Source organism: Sitophilus oryzae, unplaced genomic scaffold, assembly GCF_002938485.1.
Source record: "Sitophilus oryzae breed Bouriz unplaced genomic scaffold, Soryzae_2.0 scaffold_1184_pilon_pilon, whole genome shotgun sequence".
Taxonomy (NCBI): Eukaryota; Metazoa; Arthropoda; class Insecta; order Coleoptera; family Curculionidae; genus Sitophilus; species Sitophilus oryzae.
In genome coordinates, this window is record NW_022145820.1 from 808,755 (window position 1) to 824,422 (window position 15,668).

A 15,668-nucleotide genomic window follows, 5' to 3' on the forward strand; every position below is an offset into this window, starting at 1 on the left:
TATATTAGGTATATTTTTTCACTCAGTAATTTCATACAGTCACGGACGAAAAATTACTACCCTTCAAAACCGTTAAAACATTATGTAGGTTGCACCTCCTACAAATAGGAGTCAAGTTGACATTAAAATCAAATATCTCATGTCAATAAACTCTCAGACACCAATTTTCATCCAAATATTGATGTTACTTCAGAAATTATTTCGAAAAAATCGAAATAAAAATGAAATTTCTTCGCCCTGTATCTCCAAAAGTAAGCATTTTAAGACATATTTATACGAACTTTTTTACTTATTTTCATCTACAGAATATGCTGCCAAAGTTTCCGGAATACAATTCGGACCACCCTGTATTTAATTATCCTATATGCTATACAGGGTGTCCCAGAAATAAGTGCAAGGTAGTATATTTCAACCCCAGAAACACGCCTATGAGGTTTTTTTCGCGAAAAATATTTTTTGAAGATTCGGAATTTTTTTAGTTTTTAGTTTAAAAATATAATTTCTTGATAATACGGCAACATAGGTTGTAGATTAAATTTAAAAGAAAGAAAATCCAGAAAATATCCAGTGGTTCTCAAAAACTTAGCGAAAGAATTTTTCTTTAGAATTTTTCAAAGTAAAATAACTCCGTTATTTTGGACTTATTTGAAAAACGATAAAGAGAAAATATGTTTCTTTTATCGAGATCTACCACCCCTTAAAATACTTGCACTTATTTCTGGGACATCCTGTATAACATCTCATATTCTGGATACCTGATGGAAGGACTCTTTATAGTAACGACTTTTGACACAAATTATAAACTTGTTTATTTTTCGACGTCGTTGCTATACTGTCACACCCTATTTTGTGGGCTACGATTAAGGGCATACCAAAATGACTCGATATGCCAATGAGCACACTTTAAACATTTTATATTTCCTTTCAATGGAATCATTAATTTACAAAATATATTTATTGAGTTATTTTATATAAATAATAATTCCTTCCTTGACAATACGTCTTATCTTTTCCAAGTTTTTTTATATTTAATAAATGATCAAAAGAAAATCTACCAAAGTTATATGCAAAATTTAAAAATGTGCAATTACAATAATAGGAAAGGTAAGCTATCAATAATACATTATTTCATAACATCCGATGATAAGAAAAAAATGTATGGTAAAATTTGATATTGTTTAACAAAATTATTACAATTAAAAACTTTTACTTTTTTTAATTAAATAATTGACATTACTTAAATTATTACTCAAAAAATATTTGTCCATTTTTTGCACAAAATATTTCTATTCTGATCTAGTCGCTATAAAAATATTCACTTGATAGTTTAAAAAAATACAGATATATATTACAATTTATTTTCCTTTTATTTCAAATATAATAATTAAAAATGAAGTCTATATAATAACACAACTAAATAGTTACAAAAGTCAGTCTTTATTTCGTATTCTATATACAATTCCTATTAATATTAAATATTCTAATTCTATTTTGATGTAATTAATTCCATATCAGATTCCACAAAACCTTATCTTGCTATCTACTATTTTCTGGCTTTCAATCTGATAATGTTCGTCTAATTACATCTGAGATCATATCTGCAATATATTCAACTTTGCCATATCTGCTTTGATGTAGACTCATATAAATGAGGTTTTAATTTCTCTGTGGACCTTCCCCATTTCAGAACAAAGCCGTGGAATAATATTTCCAATCCTGGGCGGTGTAGCCTCGCAAAGAATGCTTTACTATTAAGAGAATAATTACTATTCCGAAACAGACGTTGGTACTGAAGTCTAAGAGATATCTGGCAGTGTGGTAGATGAAAATAAGCAGTTTCTCCGTTGCTAGTTCTATATATCTAATTATCTCTGAAACAAAAAAGAGAAACATCAGTCAAGAAAATATATAATGGGATATAGTTTACAAATCGTCCTATTGCTGCCAAAAGTCACTAACTAACATTTTTCCGAACAACCAAATTCAATCACTAACTATGTTTTGAAGCGGGAAATCGATTCCAAAGTCATTAACTACGATTTCTGGCTATTTATGTTTTATTTTAATACCGAATAGTTACTAACTATAACATCTTTATGCAATGCAATTCATCTTTAGACACATTTTTCTCGGAAGTAATAAGAAGTAAATTAGTGACTTTTGGCAGCAATGGGACGAAATATTACCCACAAATTACAACTAAGCCGCAACAAATTATAATTAATTTCCAAATAATAATATAATATTAATGTCTAATATACAGGGTGTTCCGAACTGTATTCCGCAAAACTTCGAAAGCATATTCTGGAAGTAAAAATAATTAAAAAATTCTTGAGAAAAATCTTTTTTATTTCGATTTTTTCCAAATATTTTCTGAAGTAAGGTCACTATTTGAATGAAAATTGTTGTCTGGGAGTTTTATGACATGAGAAATTTGATTTTGATGTCAATATGACTCCTACTTGTAGAGAGCACCAACTACAAATTTTACCGGGTTTGAAGAGAGATAACTTGTCGTCCGTACCTGTATAAAACCTGTATAAAACTACCGAGTAAAAAAATATACATTTACGACGTTTTTTACGTAAAAAAGTTCTCTTGGTAAAGATCGCTACGAGTAATGGTTCTCGAAATATTTTTAATCCAAATTATCAATACCTGTCGTCATTGACATAAATTAAACGTGTTGACTAAGTAGTTATTAGACTGAAATCAGAAATTTGATATACGTTTTTGTGCCAAAAGTTCAACAGAAACTGTTATTATCATTTTTTTGTTGAAAAATTTATGATTAACCTAAAAAATAAAAAGTTCCCATATTTATCATTTGAGTCAAATAACTATCTACTCAAACATGTTATTTATTTTTTGTCAATAATGACATGTATTGACTATTTCCATTACAAATATTTTGAGAACGATTGCTCGTAGCGATTTTGGCCAGCAAACATTTTTTACGTAAAAAATCACGGAAATGTATATTTTATACATTAATTCAGTAGTTTTATACAGGTACGGACGAAAAGTTTTTACTCTTTAAAACAGTTAAAACACCTAAAGATGGCTCCCCCTACAATTAGGAGTCATATTGACATCAAAATCAAATTTCTGATGTCAAAAAAATTCCAGACACCAATCTTCATCCAAATAGTGACGTTACTTCAGAAAATATTTGGAAAAAATCGAAATAAAAATTATACTTCTACACCCTGTATCTGCGAAACGAACTTTTGGGATATGGCTAGTAGATTTCGAAAGATCTATGATGTAAAGAACAAATCAAGGATTATTAGAATGAAATATCCTCTGAAACATTATTTTTTTATTTCTGGTTAAGCATGTTAATCAAGATCTACTAAGAAGTTTTTCTCTTAAGCTTAGTAGTAGAAAGTAACATACAGTACAAATAAATTATTTATTTATTTTAGTTCTTTAGTAAAGCTTCGGTTGTTACACGTTACGGTTTCTTACAAAGCGTAACAGCTAAAGAGCGGCTGTACTTGGGCAGCTATTTGTCCGCTAGAGGGTGCATATGTAATCGCCAATCAGAAAACAATTTTTCTAAAAAATGTGCAGGTGAAGATGTATTTTAAATATTGCTGTTGTAATCAATGGAAAATTTGTATTTTTTTATGTACCGTATTTTGCTCTGTCTCATAAAATAAAGTGGTGGGGGAAGGTTAAACTTCCTTTTATTAAAATAAGGATAACTCTGATTTAGGTCACACACCTCACTGTAGTAATAAAAAGGATTAGAAGGAAGAAACGTTTGCTTAGCATGTAAAAGACCATACCATAACGTGGTATGGTACTGATGCTTCCAAAACCAAAGCAGGGAGAGGGATAGGAGTATTTGGTCCGAAAACTAAATACTCCGAACCAATGGGCACCTACCCCAGCATCCTTCAGGCAGAAATTTACGCTATCGAAAGATGCGTACAATTTATCTTAGATAGGAACTATCAAAAACAGGAAATATCCATCTTATTCGATAGTCAAGCAGCATTAAACGCGATCAACTCAGTAACCATCAATTCGAAGTTTGTCAAAGAATGCCTAGAGAATTTCAACAAATTATGCAAAGAAAATAAAGTCCTCCTACTCTGAATGCCTGCTAACCAAGGCAATGAAAAAGCAAATGATCTAGCTAGAAAAGGTCTAAGACACAAAAGTTCCTCAGAACTTACTACCGAGAAAAATCAAAGGTCTCCCTTGATTTAAGTAAAAGCAATCTTCGGATTGTCACGGGGTTTCTAACAGGACACTGTCTCCTCAACGAACACCTCAGTAGGCTGAAGCTGAGAAATAACGGCGAATGCAGATTCTGTGCAGACGATGTCCAGGATGGAGGGCTGGCCTATGCGGAGCCGTCTCAGATACTGGCTTTTGTTGAAGCCCTGAGACTGTATGATGAGTTATAACTCGTTATAACTCAAGAAAGGGGAAGACATAATAGATCTTTAACGTCGCGCGTCGCGGTGATTAATTCCCCTCTTAAACATTCTACATTCATTCTACATTCTGGTTTGGGTCAGCCGAGTTAAACAAACTAGGACTCGTTTAAAAGAGCTTTTCTTACCTAATGATCTGCAGTATAAATTTTGTTTACATAGATTTTTTCGTGGTAGCTAGAGGGCGCTAATTTGACTTTTTTCGTGAAATTTTTAACATCGAAAAATTTTTGGACGATTTCAACTTTAGAAATGCAAAAAAATTCAAATGAGAATTTAGGTTGTCTAATTTCTTTAAAAAAACTATTTGTCAATCTTACGGTATATTAGTTTTAATATGTAAGTAAATAAACAAAATAAACGGAATTAAGCTGTGCAGATTATTTTATTTCATTAAATATTATTTTAATGTTTTTTCATTAAACGCCTCTACACTGTTTGTTCTTGCTGAATTATTCCATTGTATGTATTCTATGGTCTGATAAACAAACATACCCGTATTTAATTAAATATTAAAAGTTGTTAAATTTAATCAGAAATTCTGAAATTAATTTAATCTGGTGTTTTTCTGAATTTCAATGCAAATCAACTTTTTTAATGAAAAATATTTGAAGAAAATAAATCAAAATTGTAGGAAAATCAAAATAACTTATTTTATATTTAACAAATTGTTCTGTTTTAAAAAATATAAATTAACTATAAAATCAAGTTAATAATGGAATCTGTCTGGGAATGTCATCAGGTGGAAAAACGATAATACACGAAAAACATCTTGTTTTATGATGGCTCTGCTACAAGGCAATCACCAGCTCAATTTGAGAGTGACCAAGATGTTGACTGGCTCTAAACCACATCAAGGCCACTGATTCTTATCTAATTAAAGGTATAGTAAAATTAGTAGTTTTAACCATATATATATAAAACTTAAAAAAGTTTACCATAGAAATGTCAAAAGTTGACATATGACATTCTGACAATTCAGAATGTCATTTTCTACCATATGCTCGTAAATTAAAAAAATACCGAGGGTACCACTTAAAAATCAAAAGTTGTTGTTATTTCCGGTGAAACAAGAAGTGACCGAAACTAACTGAATAAGTCAATGAATCTCGATTTATATCATATACTAACATACAAAATCTCGTTTTATTACCAGAAAAAATAATAAATAGATAGAGAATTGAGACACTTGAAAAACACCCGTTATAGTTAATTGAATAGGTCAATCAATCTCAATTTATGTCTCATACATACCAAATTTTGTGTGTTTATCGGAAAAAATAAAAATGTTATATTGGTTAGCCCAAGGGTTAGCCACATTTGAGAAATACCCGGTATACCGGTATAGCATGTTACGTATATTATGTAGTAGTAAATATGTTTTGTCTTAACACAATTTAGTAGTAAATACGCTTTGTCTTAAAACAATTTAATATGAAAATAGAAGGCATTTAGTTAAATAGTGAGAATAAAACATTAAATATAACATAGAAGTACTTTAATAATCTGTAATATTCTGATTTGAAAAACATTAAGTTAGTGATATCACTAATAAATGAGTAGATATATAATATCAAAAAACTTGGGAGTATTTGTTAAACTAAAACAGAATTAAAACACCGCGTCGCCATATACACGAGATATATTGACCGGAAACAAAAGGTAATTATGACACGTCGAAATGTCATTCCCGGGGAGCTTTCCGCAGTATTTTTATTTACATTTTTTGGCTTTTACTTTGTACGGTTTCGATTTGATTTCCCTGCGGTCCGATTTATAACACCTCGCTTAATTGGTAAATTTTTTCTCTCGCAATTTTGATTTTTTTTTCGTCGCAATGCTTTGTTAAATGCTTACATCAGATATGGGTAAATCCCTTTTATAGCTTTCCCCAGAAATTTATGCACAACTTAGTATTTGAGCCATACATTTTTCTGAATAAATTATCCCATCAAAAACACAGAATGAAAACAAATGCATCTCGCAACATAATTCTTCCACTATAAAAAGCTGTGAGAACTCAGGTAAAACTAAGTCAGTATATTTTATTTGGTTTCTCTTTAAGCACCTATTCAACAATTTTGTTATAAGTTGTTAGTATCAATATTAGACATCTTTATTTCTGTAATAATTATAATGACTTGGCAACTGCACGGCACCATAATTGAAGACATGAGTGGATAAAGGTGTCATGTCGCTTTTTTAAAAGTTTAAGTTTTAAGATTCGAGTAAAGCTTCATTCAGAACCTCCTAATTAGTGGTTTTAATTACACTTTATACTTTTTAGTTTACGATCATTCACAATGTCTAAAAAACCCAATTAAAATTAATAAAATATCCTAGCAACAGCTTGCGGTAGTCTGTTGTATCCATATAATAGAGAAAGCATAATATTTAGGTTATGAAACAACAAACTTTTGATTTCTAACCAAAATTTTTCTTGACGGGTGATAATCAAAGGCCAAAATGACATTCCCCGCAAATTTTGAAGAATAATTAGTGGAAAAGTCAAAATTTTGTTAACTTTTTTCATTAATTGAAAATTACTACCACTAGTTATGACGTTCTAAATGCTTACATTAAAATTAGGTGAACAAACTTCTACGGCTAAGTGAAACTACTAATTTATTCCACTGATTTCGAGGTTCTGAATGAAGCTTTAATGGACAAAACACGTCTAAAAATTATTAATCCTGTATGTGACATTACACCTTTATCATCTAGGATACTCTTTATGGTATTCATTCAATTATATAGGGATGTTGAAATACTGAATAAAACTGATTTTTAAGAAAATACGACATGACACCTTTATGAACTCATGTCTTCAATTATAAAATAATAATACCATATTATATTGCTATAAATATAATATACAGGGTGGTCCGAACTGTATTCCAGGAACTTCGGCAGCATATCCTGCAGATAAAAACGAGTAAAAAAGTTCGTATAAATGTATGTCCTAAAATGCTTAGTTGCGGAGATACAGGGTGTAGAAATTTCATTTTTATTTCGATTTTTTCAAAATAATTTATGAAGTAACGTCAATATTTGGATGAAAATTGGTGTCTGGGAGTTTTTTGACATGAGAAATTCGATTTTCATGTCAATATGACTCCTGCTTATTGAGGGCGCCACCTACATATTTTTTAACTGGTTTGAAGAGTAATAACTTTTCGTCCATACCTGTATAAAACTACTGAGTAAAAAAATGTACATTTAAGACTTTTTTTACATAAAAAAGGTCTCTTGGTAAAAATCGCTTAGAGTAATGGTTCTCGAGATATTTGGAATCGAAATTATCAATACCTGTCATCATTGACATAAATTAAACATGTTGACTAAATAGTTATTAGACCGATATAAATTTGAAAGTATTTGTGTCAAAAATTCAACAGAAACTGTTTTATCGTCATTTTTTTGCAAAAAAAAATTTGATTAGTTTAAAAAAATAAAAATTTTCCAAATTTATTATTTCACTGAAATAACTATGTACTCAACGTATTTGTTTTTCGTCAATAATGTCATGTATTGACTATTTCCATTCTAAATATCTTGAGAACGGTTGCTCGTAGCGATTTTTACAAAGAGATATTTTTTACGTACAAAGTCACAAAGATGTATATTTTTTCCCTTGGTAGTTTTATACAGGTACGGACAAAAAGCTATTACGCTTCAAATCAGTTAAAACACATGTAGGTGGCGCCCTCTACCAGTAGGAGTCAAATTGATACCAAAATCAAATTTCTCATGTCAAAAAACTCCTAGACATCAATTTTCATCCAAATATTGACGTTACTTCAGAAATTATTTGAAAAAAATCGAAATAAAAATTAAACTTCTACACCCTGTATCTCTGAAACTAAGCATTATAGGACATACATTTATATGAACTTTTTTATTTATTTTCATTTGCAGAATATGCTGCCGAGGTTGCCGGAATACAGTTCGGACCACCCTGTATATAATACCATTTCGATATTAGGACAGCTAATTTTTAATCCATAAGGATATTTCGAGCTTTTATTGTAAATTTAACCCTCAGCTGGCTATGGCGTGGTGAATTTTTGTACCGCTTATGGCGTGCTGTTAGGTTAGGTTATAGCTACAATTTTTTTTTCAGTTTATAGGTACATGATGAGGGGATTTTATAAAAAGCTTGTTATTTTAACACTGTTTATAATATATTCAAACTTGTCAACAAACATAATTTCATTAATTTTCAACAAAATTAAGAACGTTAAGGAAAGAAATAAAGTAAAACGCATTTTTAGGAATTTTTGACAACAGAAATATAATTTGGCTAAGAAATTAGACATGTATATTTTATGATTTTACCGTATTATTAAAAATACAAACTGAAATGTGAAGCTAAAGTAAAAAACATAAATTATTTTCAACAAAACTGCAAACCTTGAATGTACATAACTTTTTCAAACAGTTCATGCTAATATTATGATCCATTTACCGTACATGGATCGTACACATTTGATTCATAAGATTTTTGTTTTTTATCATTTCTTCATTGACATACGGTTGACATATACCACATCGCTTTCTTTTTTGATATTGATTATTCAATTTTCTCTCTTCTATAAATAAGAGATTCAGAATCGAAGTTATGGTTACTCTTCAGATAAAAATCAATATAGGTCTCGATGATCTTCATCTCACTTAAGACTCTTTAAGTTCATCAAACCACTCAATTAATACTTTCTCAAAATTAGTGTCCCAGTGAGGCACACTTTATAGACTACGCACCATCCTAATAATGAAACACTCTTGGCGTGGTGGTGCCACACAGACCCCAATGAAACTTTAGCCTCCGCTGGTAGGAACAATACTTAATACTGGGGAACACCTCGTCAATGAATGCACCGAGACGACAATCATTCGTGCCATAAGTACGACCGATATCGAAGATGGAGAACTAAAGTCTATAAAACTGTCAGCGATACTGGCTTTTTTCAAAACCCTGAAACTGTATTATGAGTTGTCACTCAAGAAAGAGGGCCACGATAGATCTATAAGTTCAAGGTGATTAACTCCCATACAGTCTACAATCTACTATAGTATTTTGTGTGAAAGTATAATTAATATAGATATATATTTTTATTATGAACACAAAAAAATAATACAAAAAGAGGTATATTTTGATCCAATACATAGATTTTATTATGAGTACAAAAAAAAAGAATACAAGAGAAATATATTTAGATTCATATCCTAAAATTAAAAGGAATATATAAAAATAGACGCGCGGTAAACACACCGGCAATATGTATTGACCGCAAAAATAGGAACTAATTACAACACGACGTTACATCGTTCCTGTAAAGCTTCCTACCATGTTTTTCTCCTTTTTTTTTCGTTTGTATGTGCGTTTCGATATGATTTCCCTAAGGTCCGGTATATAACATTCCTGTTAAACGAAATCTAACTGCTTTGACGAAAGGCAAGCAGGACATATAATCGCTGTCGTTTTGTTTTGTAAAATATCGGTTTTGAAACCGACAGGACTGTTAATTACGGTTTGATATTAAACGTTAAAATTTGTCAATGCTAATTATGATTATCAAGGACTGCGTTGCCTTATTAATTATTAGGGGATGTGAACTTAGAATGAGTAACAGGAACAGAACTTTAGTCATGCTTCTGATATAAAAAAAATAGTTTTAGAATGAGTTTTTCTGTTTTAGAAAATAAGTGCAAGTACAAGTAAAAGTCAAAATAATTTTTGTATACTATTTTTCTTTGAACGGGTGCCTGGAGTTAATATGCCTGTTCCAGAGAAGTTTACTATCCAGGGTTATTTCCAGATATTTTACTTCCTATGATGGCAGTATTTCCTTTCCATCTAGATGGATTCTTATCAAGTTTTTCAAACATCGCTTTCTGGCGAATGGCACTACTGCGGTTTTATCTGAGTTAATACTCAGCCTGACAGTCCTGCATTATCTCTCAGCGATTCGGAGTCCTCTTTGGATAATATCACACAGGGTGCCTTAATGTTTCCCCGTGCAATGATGACTATGTCATCTGCATACCCTAGGCAGTGTATTCCCGCTAGAGTTAATTCTTCCAGTAGTTCATCCACTACCAAGCTCCACAGTAGGGGGGAGGTCACTCCACCTTTTGGAGTTCCTAGCGTTGTTTTAACAACTACAGTTTTAGTACCTATCTCATCCTCTGCTGTTCGTGTTGAGAGCATTTCCCAACACCAGCGAATTATCGTACTGTTCACCCCTCTTGTTTCAAGAGATCGCTTTCAAGGACGATACGTTTGAAACATGGTGAAACCATTTGATTCTTAAGAGTTGTCTAAGGTGTTTCTGTTGCAACTTGTTTAATCCTTTCATGTATCGGCGGTACGGTTCCCAAATTTCGCTTGCATATAACATGGTGGGAATTATTATTGCTCGGCACAGTGCAAGTTTCATTTTTGTGCTCAAGTCGTGACTGTAGAAAACCCTGTCTTCTAATTTCCAGAATGCTCTTGAGGCGCTGCTAATCCTGTGTTGAATTTCAGAGTCGATATTAGACTTTTCCGAAAGCAAACTGCCGAGGTAATTGAATTCCGCTACATATTCCAGTAGTTTTTCTCCGATTGTTATAGAATTGTTGACGGATATTTGTTGAAGGGATATTTAGGCGATAAGTTCCGCAGTCCAGATATGACATTCCATATCCGCCGACTCGGTCGTTCAGAGTACAGATGTTATGGTGTTCACAAACGCGTATATCTAATCTTTCAAATTCGATTCTCAAGGGTATTAACCTCGCAGTTAATAGCAAAATATTTTGATATGTGCCCAAATTCATCATGCGATCCGATATTTTAAAGAAGTTTAAAATATCCAGGTAAAATATATGTGGAAACAAACATGAATAAAATTAAAAGCACTAAAAGCAACAATCTGGACTGCCACATATCCGATATTTTTCGGTAAGCTAGCCCACTAACATATTGATATTAATGAGAGGTATAGACTACGGCAGAACAAATATTTCATAATTTCCTTCCGTATATTAGCGGCTATTGATTGTCTTATCATGTAGCCGGCCGTGGCTCCAGCTGTAGTGTGTCGAACAAGCATTCTTTATAATTCATGTATTTTGTACTATTAATAGGCATCACCGTCATATACAGGGTGTCCCATTTTAGTTGAAATCATACGGTATCTCCGTTATTAGTAAAGATAGGAGGACGCGGTTTGCACAAACCTGTCCAACTTTTTTGACAAACGAAAGATGCTTTAAACAAAATGTTCATAGCCCTCTTCGTTTCTGAGATACAGGCTTTTCGAAAAATTTGCATTTTGGGACAGCTCCCTTATCTCCGTTATTGTGGATGACATCAATGTGAAAACTGATTCTTTTTACGTGGAATACAGTGGTGTAGTCTGTTTTTCTACAAAAACAATATTTTTGAAAATATGAACTAAAGTTATGTTTTTTCAAATAGAACACCCTGTATATTTATAAATCGTATGATCCGTCTTGCTACGAGCTTCTCAAAAATATATATCACTCTATATTTATTTTCACTATTTACTGCAATATTTGAAATGTATATAATTTTTTTTATTAGTAGGCCGTGATAAATAACAAAAAAATCAAAATGGTATTTACTAAAATAGTTATATACATACTTTTGAACTGTTAGCACTGAATATCTGAATATATTTTTTTTATAACAAGATGGGTTTGCAAATATTTAAAAGTTTGCATTATTAGCTTGTATTATTAAAACATTTTCCAGGTGTTCGACATTGTATTAGTTGCCAGGATATATTTCATATTTCAAAAATCCCCAAAATCAGAAATTGAGAACGGACAAATCCGGGAATCAGGGAGGCCATCATATGGGCCCATTCATGGCCCATTATTGGTTCCAATTCATTGATTTGAGAAATAATAATTTAACAAAATTCTAACATTTTCGTTTTAAGTTAAGTTGTTAAGTTATGAGGGAGAGTCCCATCTTAGGCTGAAAGTATATTTTAGGTAAATTAGCCAAATGAATATTTAAAAGTTCCGATACGATAACTTCGAAGATTTACAAATAGCGGTAGAGAGTTTTTGGGTTCCATGAAAGTTTTCCTAATATAATAATATATAAAGAATTTATTAGAGGCTCTCAAAATAAAAGAAGAGACAGATAGCAGTATATATTTTTAATATTTTTTGTAGTTTGTTTTATTATCAATCATGGCCTACTAATAAATACGATCTTTTAATATTTTCTTTAAATATTGCAGTAAATAGTGAAAATAAATATAGAGTGATATATAGTTTTGAGAAGCTTATGGCAAGCCAGATCATATAATTTAAGATTATGTAATATAAATATACAAGGTGTTATATTTAAGAAAACTTAACTTTATTTCATATCTTAAATAATATTATTTTCGCAGAATAACAGACTACGCCACAATTTCACCGTCTCGATACCTTTAAAAATAATAGAGATACAAAGGGTGTCCCAAATTGCAAAATTTTAAAAAAGAACCTGTAGCCCAGAAATGAAGAGGGCTATGAAAATTTTATTTAAGGTATCTTCCATTTGAGAAAAAAGTGGGACAGGTTTGTGCAAACCGCACCCTTCTATCTTCACTAATAACGGAGAAACCGTATGATTTCAACTAAAATGGGATACCCTGTACACCTCTCTAGTATGGTAAAGCAGATGCTTGTTTCACCTCTTACTTATCTCTTAACTCACTGCTCCACCGTGGTTCTGGCGGTCTATATCAGAATAAGGAAAAATAGCATCAAGAACGCCTAATATACTACTGATAAATTGTAAATTATTACATTAATTCTGAAGTATATTGCATAAAATAAGTATCAATAACATGATTCTCTCCTAACGAAAAAAAAAGTGTACCCCAAAAAGAAAAAATATACTCAGTTCTTTTTTCCTAAAATTAAACGAAATACCCAAAAATAAACACCGTAAACACTAAACACAGCGAATGTATGTATCGACCGGAAACTGGAACTAATTACAACACGTCGTTATGTCGTTCCCGTAACGCTTTCTGCCATGTTTTAATTTACTTTTTTTCTGTTTGTGTGTGTACGTTTTGATATGATTTCCCTAAGGTCCGGTTTATAACGCCCCCGTTAATTGGAATCTAACTGCCTTGACGAAACGGATATACGCATACTCCTGCTTTTTGTTTTGTATAATATCGTGTTTGGAATCGATAGGACTGTTAATTATGTTTTGATATTAAGCGATAAAATCTGTCGCTGATGATTATGATTGTCAAAGATTGAGTTGGCTTATTGGGTTAAAGCCGGTCCTACACGATGCGTCCAACGTTGGAACCAACATTTGGTACAGTTTTTGATAATATTGTCTCTTAACTGCCAAGTGTCTCTTTTTTAGGCACACTCTCACGACTCGTCTACTGGGCAAGTACGCCAATATTTGCGTACTTGGCAAGTATCCCTACCAGTCCCCACTTTGTAAACAACATCGGCAAGTGTGGCGCTCACACGACGCCGACTTGTTCATTTAAACAAGTACGCCAGCACAAACATTGCTGTCCATCCATATGAAGGGCTCATCTTCGTATAAATCCATAAATTCCAAAACAACGTCATTTGAAGACTACACGGAAAACCCCAGATTTGTCCATTTTAATTGGAGCGGAGAAAAATTCAATTTAGTGTTTTTAAAGAAATATGTTATTTTCGGTTGAATAATTAGAAAAATATATATTACTACCAATTCTGCATTATTAATATTGTGAATTATCGCCATATTCTGAAATACCGGAATAAAAATGTCAAAATGCATAACAAAACAGGGGAAAGCCAGGGATGTCCAATTAAAGGTTGGTATAAAACTTAAATCTAAACTATTATTTTTTTGTTGTAGGAAGAAAATTAATATTTAAGTAGGTTTTTATTCCAATAGATAAATTTATAACATATAATACTAATTGCAAAATGCATGCTTGTCGCCCATGCTAAGTACATCTCTGGTTTTTGCCATTTACGTGTGGACTACTCTGGTTTTTCTTTTGTACGGCAAAATAACCACGCTGTAATATCTCTGGGACTAAGCGTATTATTGTTTTTTTTCTCGAATGACGTTAACATTTGTCTATAAAGTTGTATCGCTATCTTAATTTCTATAAAAATGTGACATATCTGGTTTTTCCCGTGTAGTCTTCATTTGTCCACTAGATTTATTGCTGTGAGAACAATTTAGGTATGTCGCCAATATTGAAGTTATTAATGTAAATTTGATATTATATAATTTATTATTATTTTAATGTTTTAAATTAGGTATCCGCAATTAACCCGAAAAACACTAATACGATCCGGAAATAAACTGGACATACTCTATAACAGTACAATTATTTGCGCAGTCATTTTTTTGCGCCTCGGCAAGTATAGACAAGGCTGGCCAAGTACACTTAGCAAGTATACGAATAATTATTATGATCCTTTGACTCGGGCTATATTTACCGACAGAGAGTGGGGACGCGACGAATAACCAAGGAAAAAAAAGGAAACCATCGTGTGGGACCGGCTTAAGCCGAGCGTACTCTTTGAAGATAAAAAAATATATATTAATGGCATTCTGGTTATTTTCGTTCCTTCTTATTATATTTTTAGCCTAACTATGTAATTACGCGATTAATATCTAGAAAATATAATGTTGCTAATGTTTCTAGAACCGTAAGTGTACGAAAATTTCCTTTAACAGATACTAGAAAATACAAAATAAAAATATCTAAAAATAGATAATAAATCAATCAATGAAATTCTTTATTTACGGATATGTGATTTTATGCGTATTGTACTAAAGAGCATGGATATTGCTGATCTTACGACAATAAAAAGAAAACTTGCAGGTGACTAATAATCTTAAACAAAATTAGAATTCAAGATAAACTAAATAGGACAACAAAGTCGGATTAGTTACATAATTTATAACTTATAGACGGCGCGGCGGCACCGATTTTAGTAGTCTATGATTTATTGGATTTGTCTCCATCCCGAATAGCACAATAAGTATTAAAGTATAGGAAAAATTTAAAAGGTTCCATGAAACCTCTACACCTAAAGTTAGGCAAATTATGGTAAATGCAATAGGCCGAAACAATGCGGGCACTTCGTGAATGGCTTTGACAGCTTATGCAACATTATATTTTACATTATACGTGGATGTATTAAAACTACTAAATACCTAAT

General features: G+C 31.8%; 1 protein-coding gene across 4 annotated transcripts in view; it reads right to left on the reverse strand.

Annotated features, from left to right (window-relative positions):
• Positions 1-1,418: 1,418 nt before the first annotated feature.
• The window catches only part of LOC115891501, a 58,718-nt gene continuing 44,468 nt past the window's right edge, over positions 1,419-15,668 (reverse strand). For all 4 annotated transcript variants that reach the window (XR_004051869.1, XR_004051871.1, XR_004051870.1 and 1 more), the window contains exon 3: positions 1,419-1,871. Coding sequence is in view for 1 of the 4 variants with exons in the window: in XM_030911964.1 (XP_030767824.1) it covers positions 1,684-1,871 (188 nt within the window). In the remaining 3 variants the exon portion in view is untranslated. The remainder of the gene's footprint in view (positions 1,872-15,668) is intronic.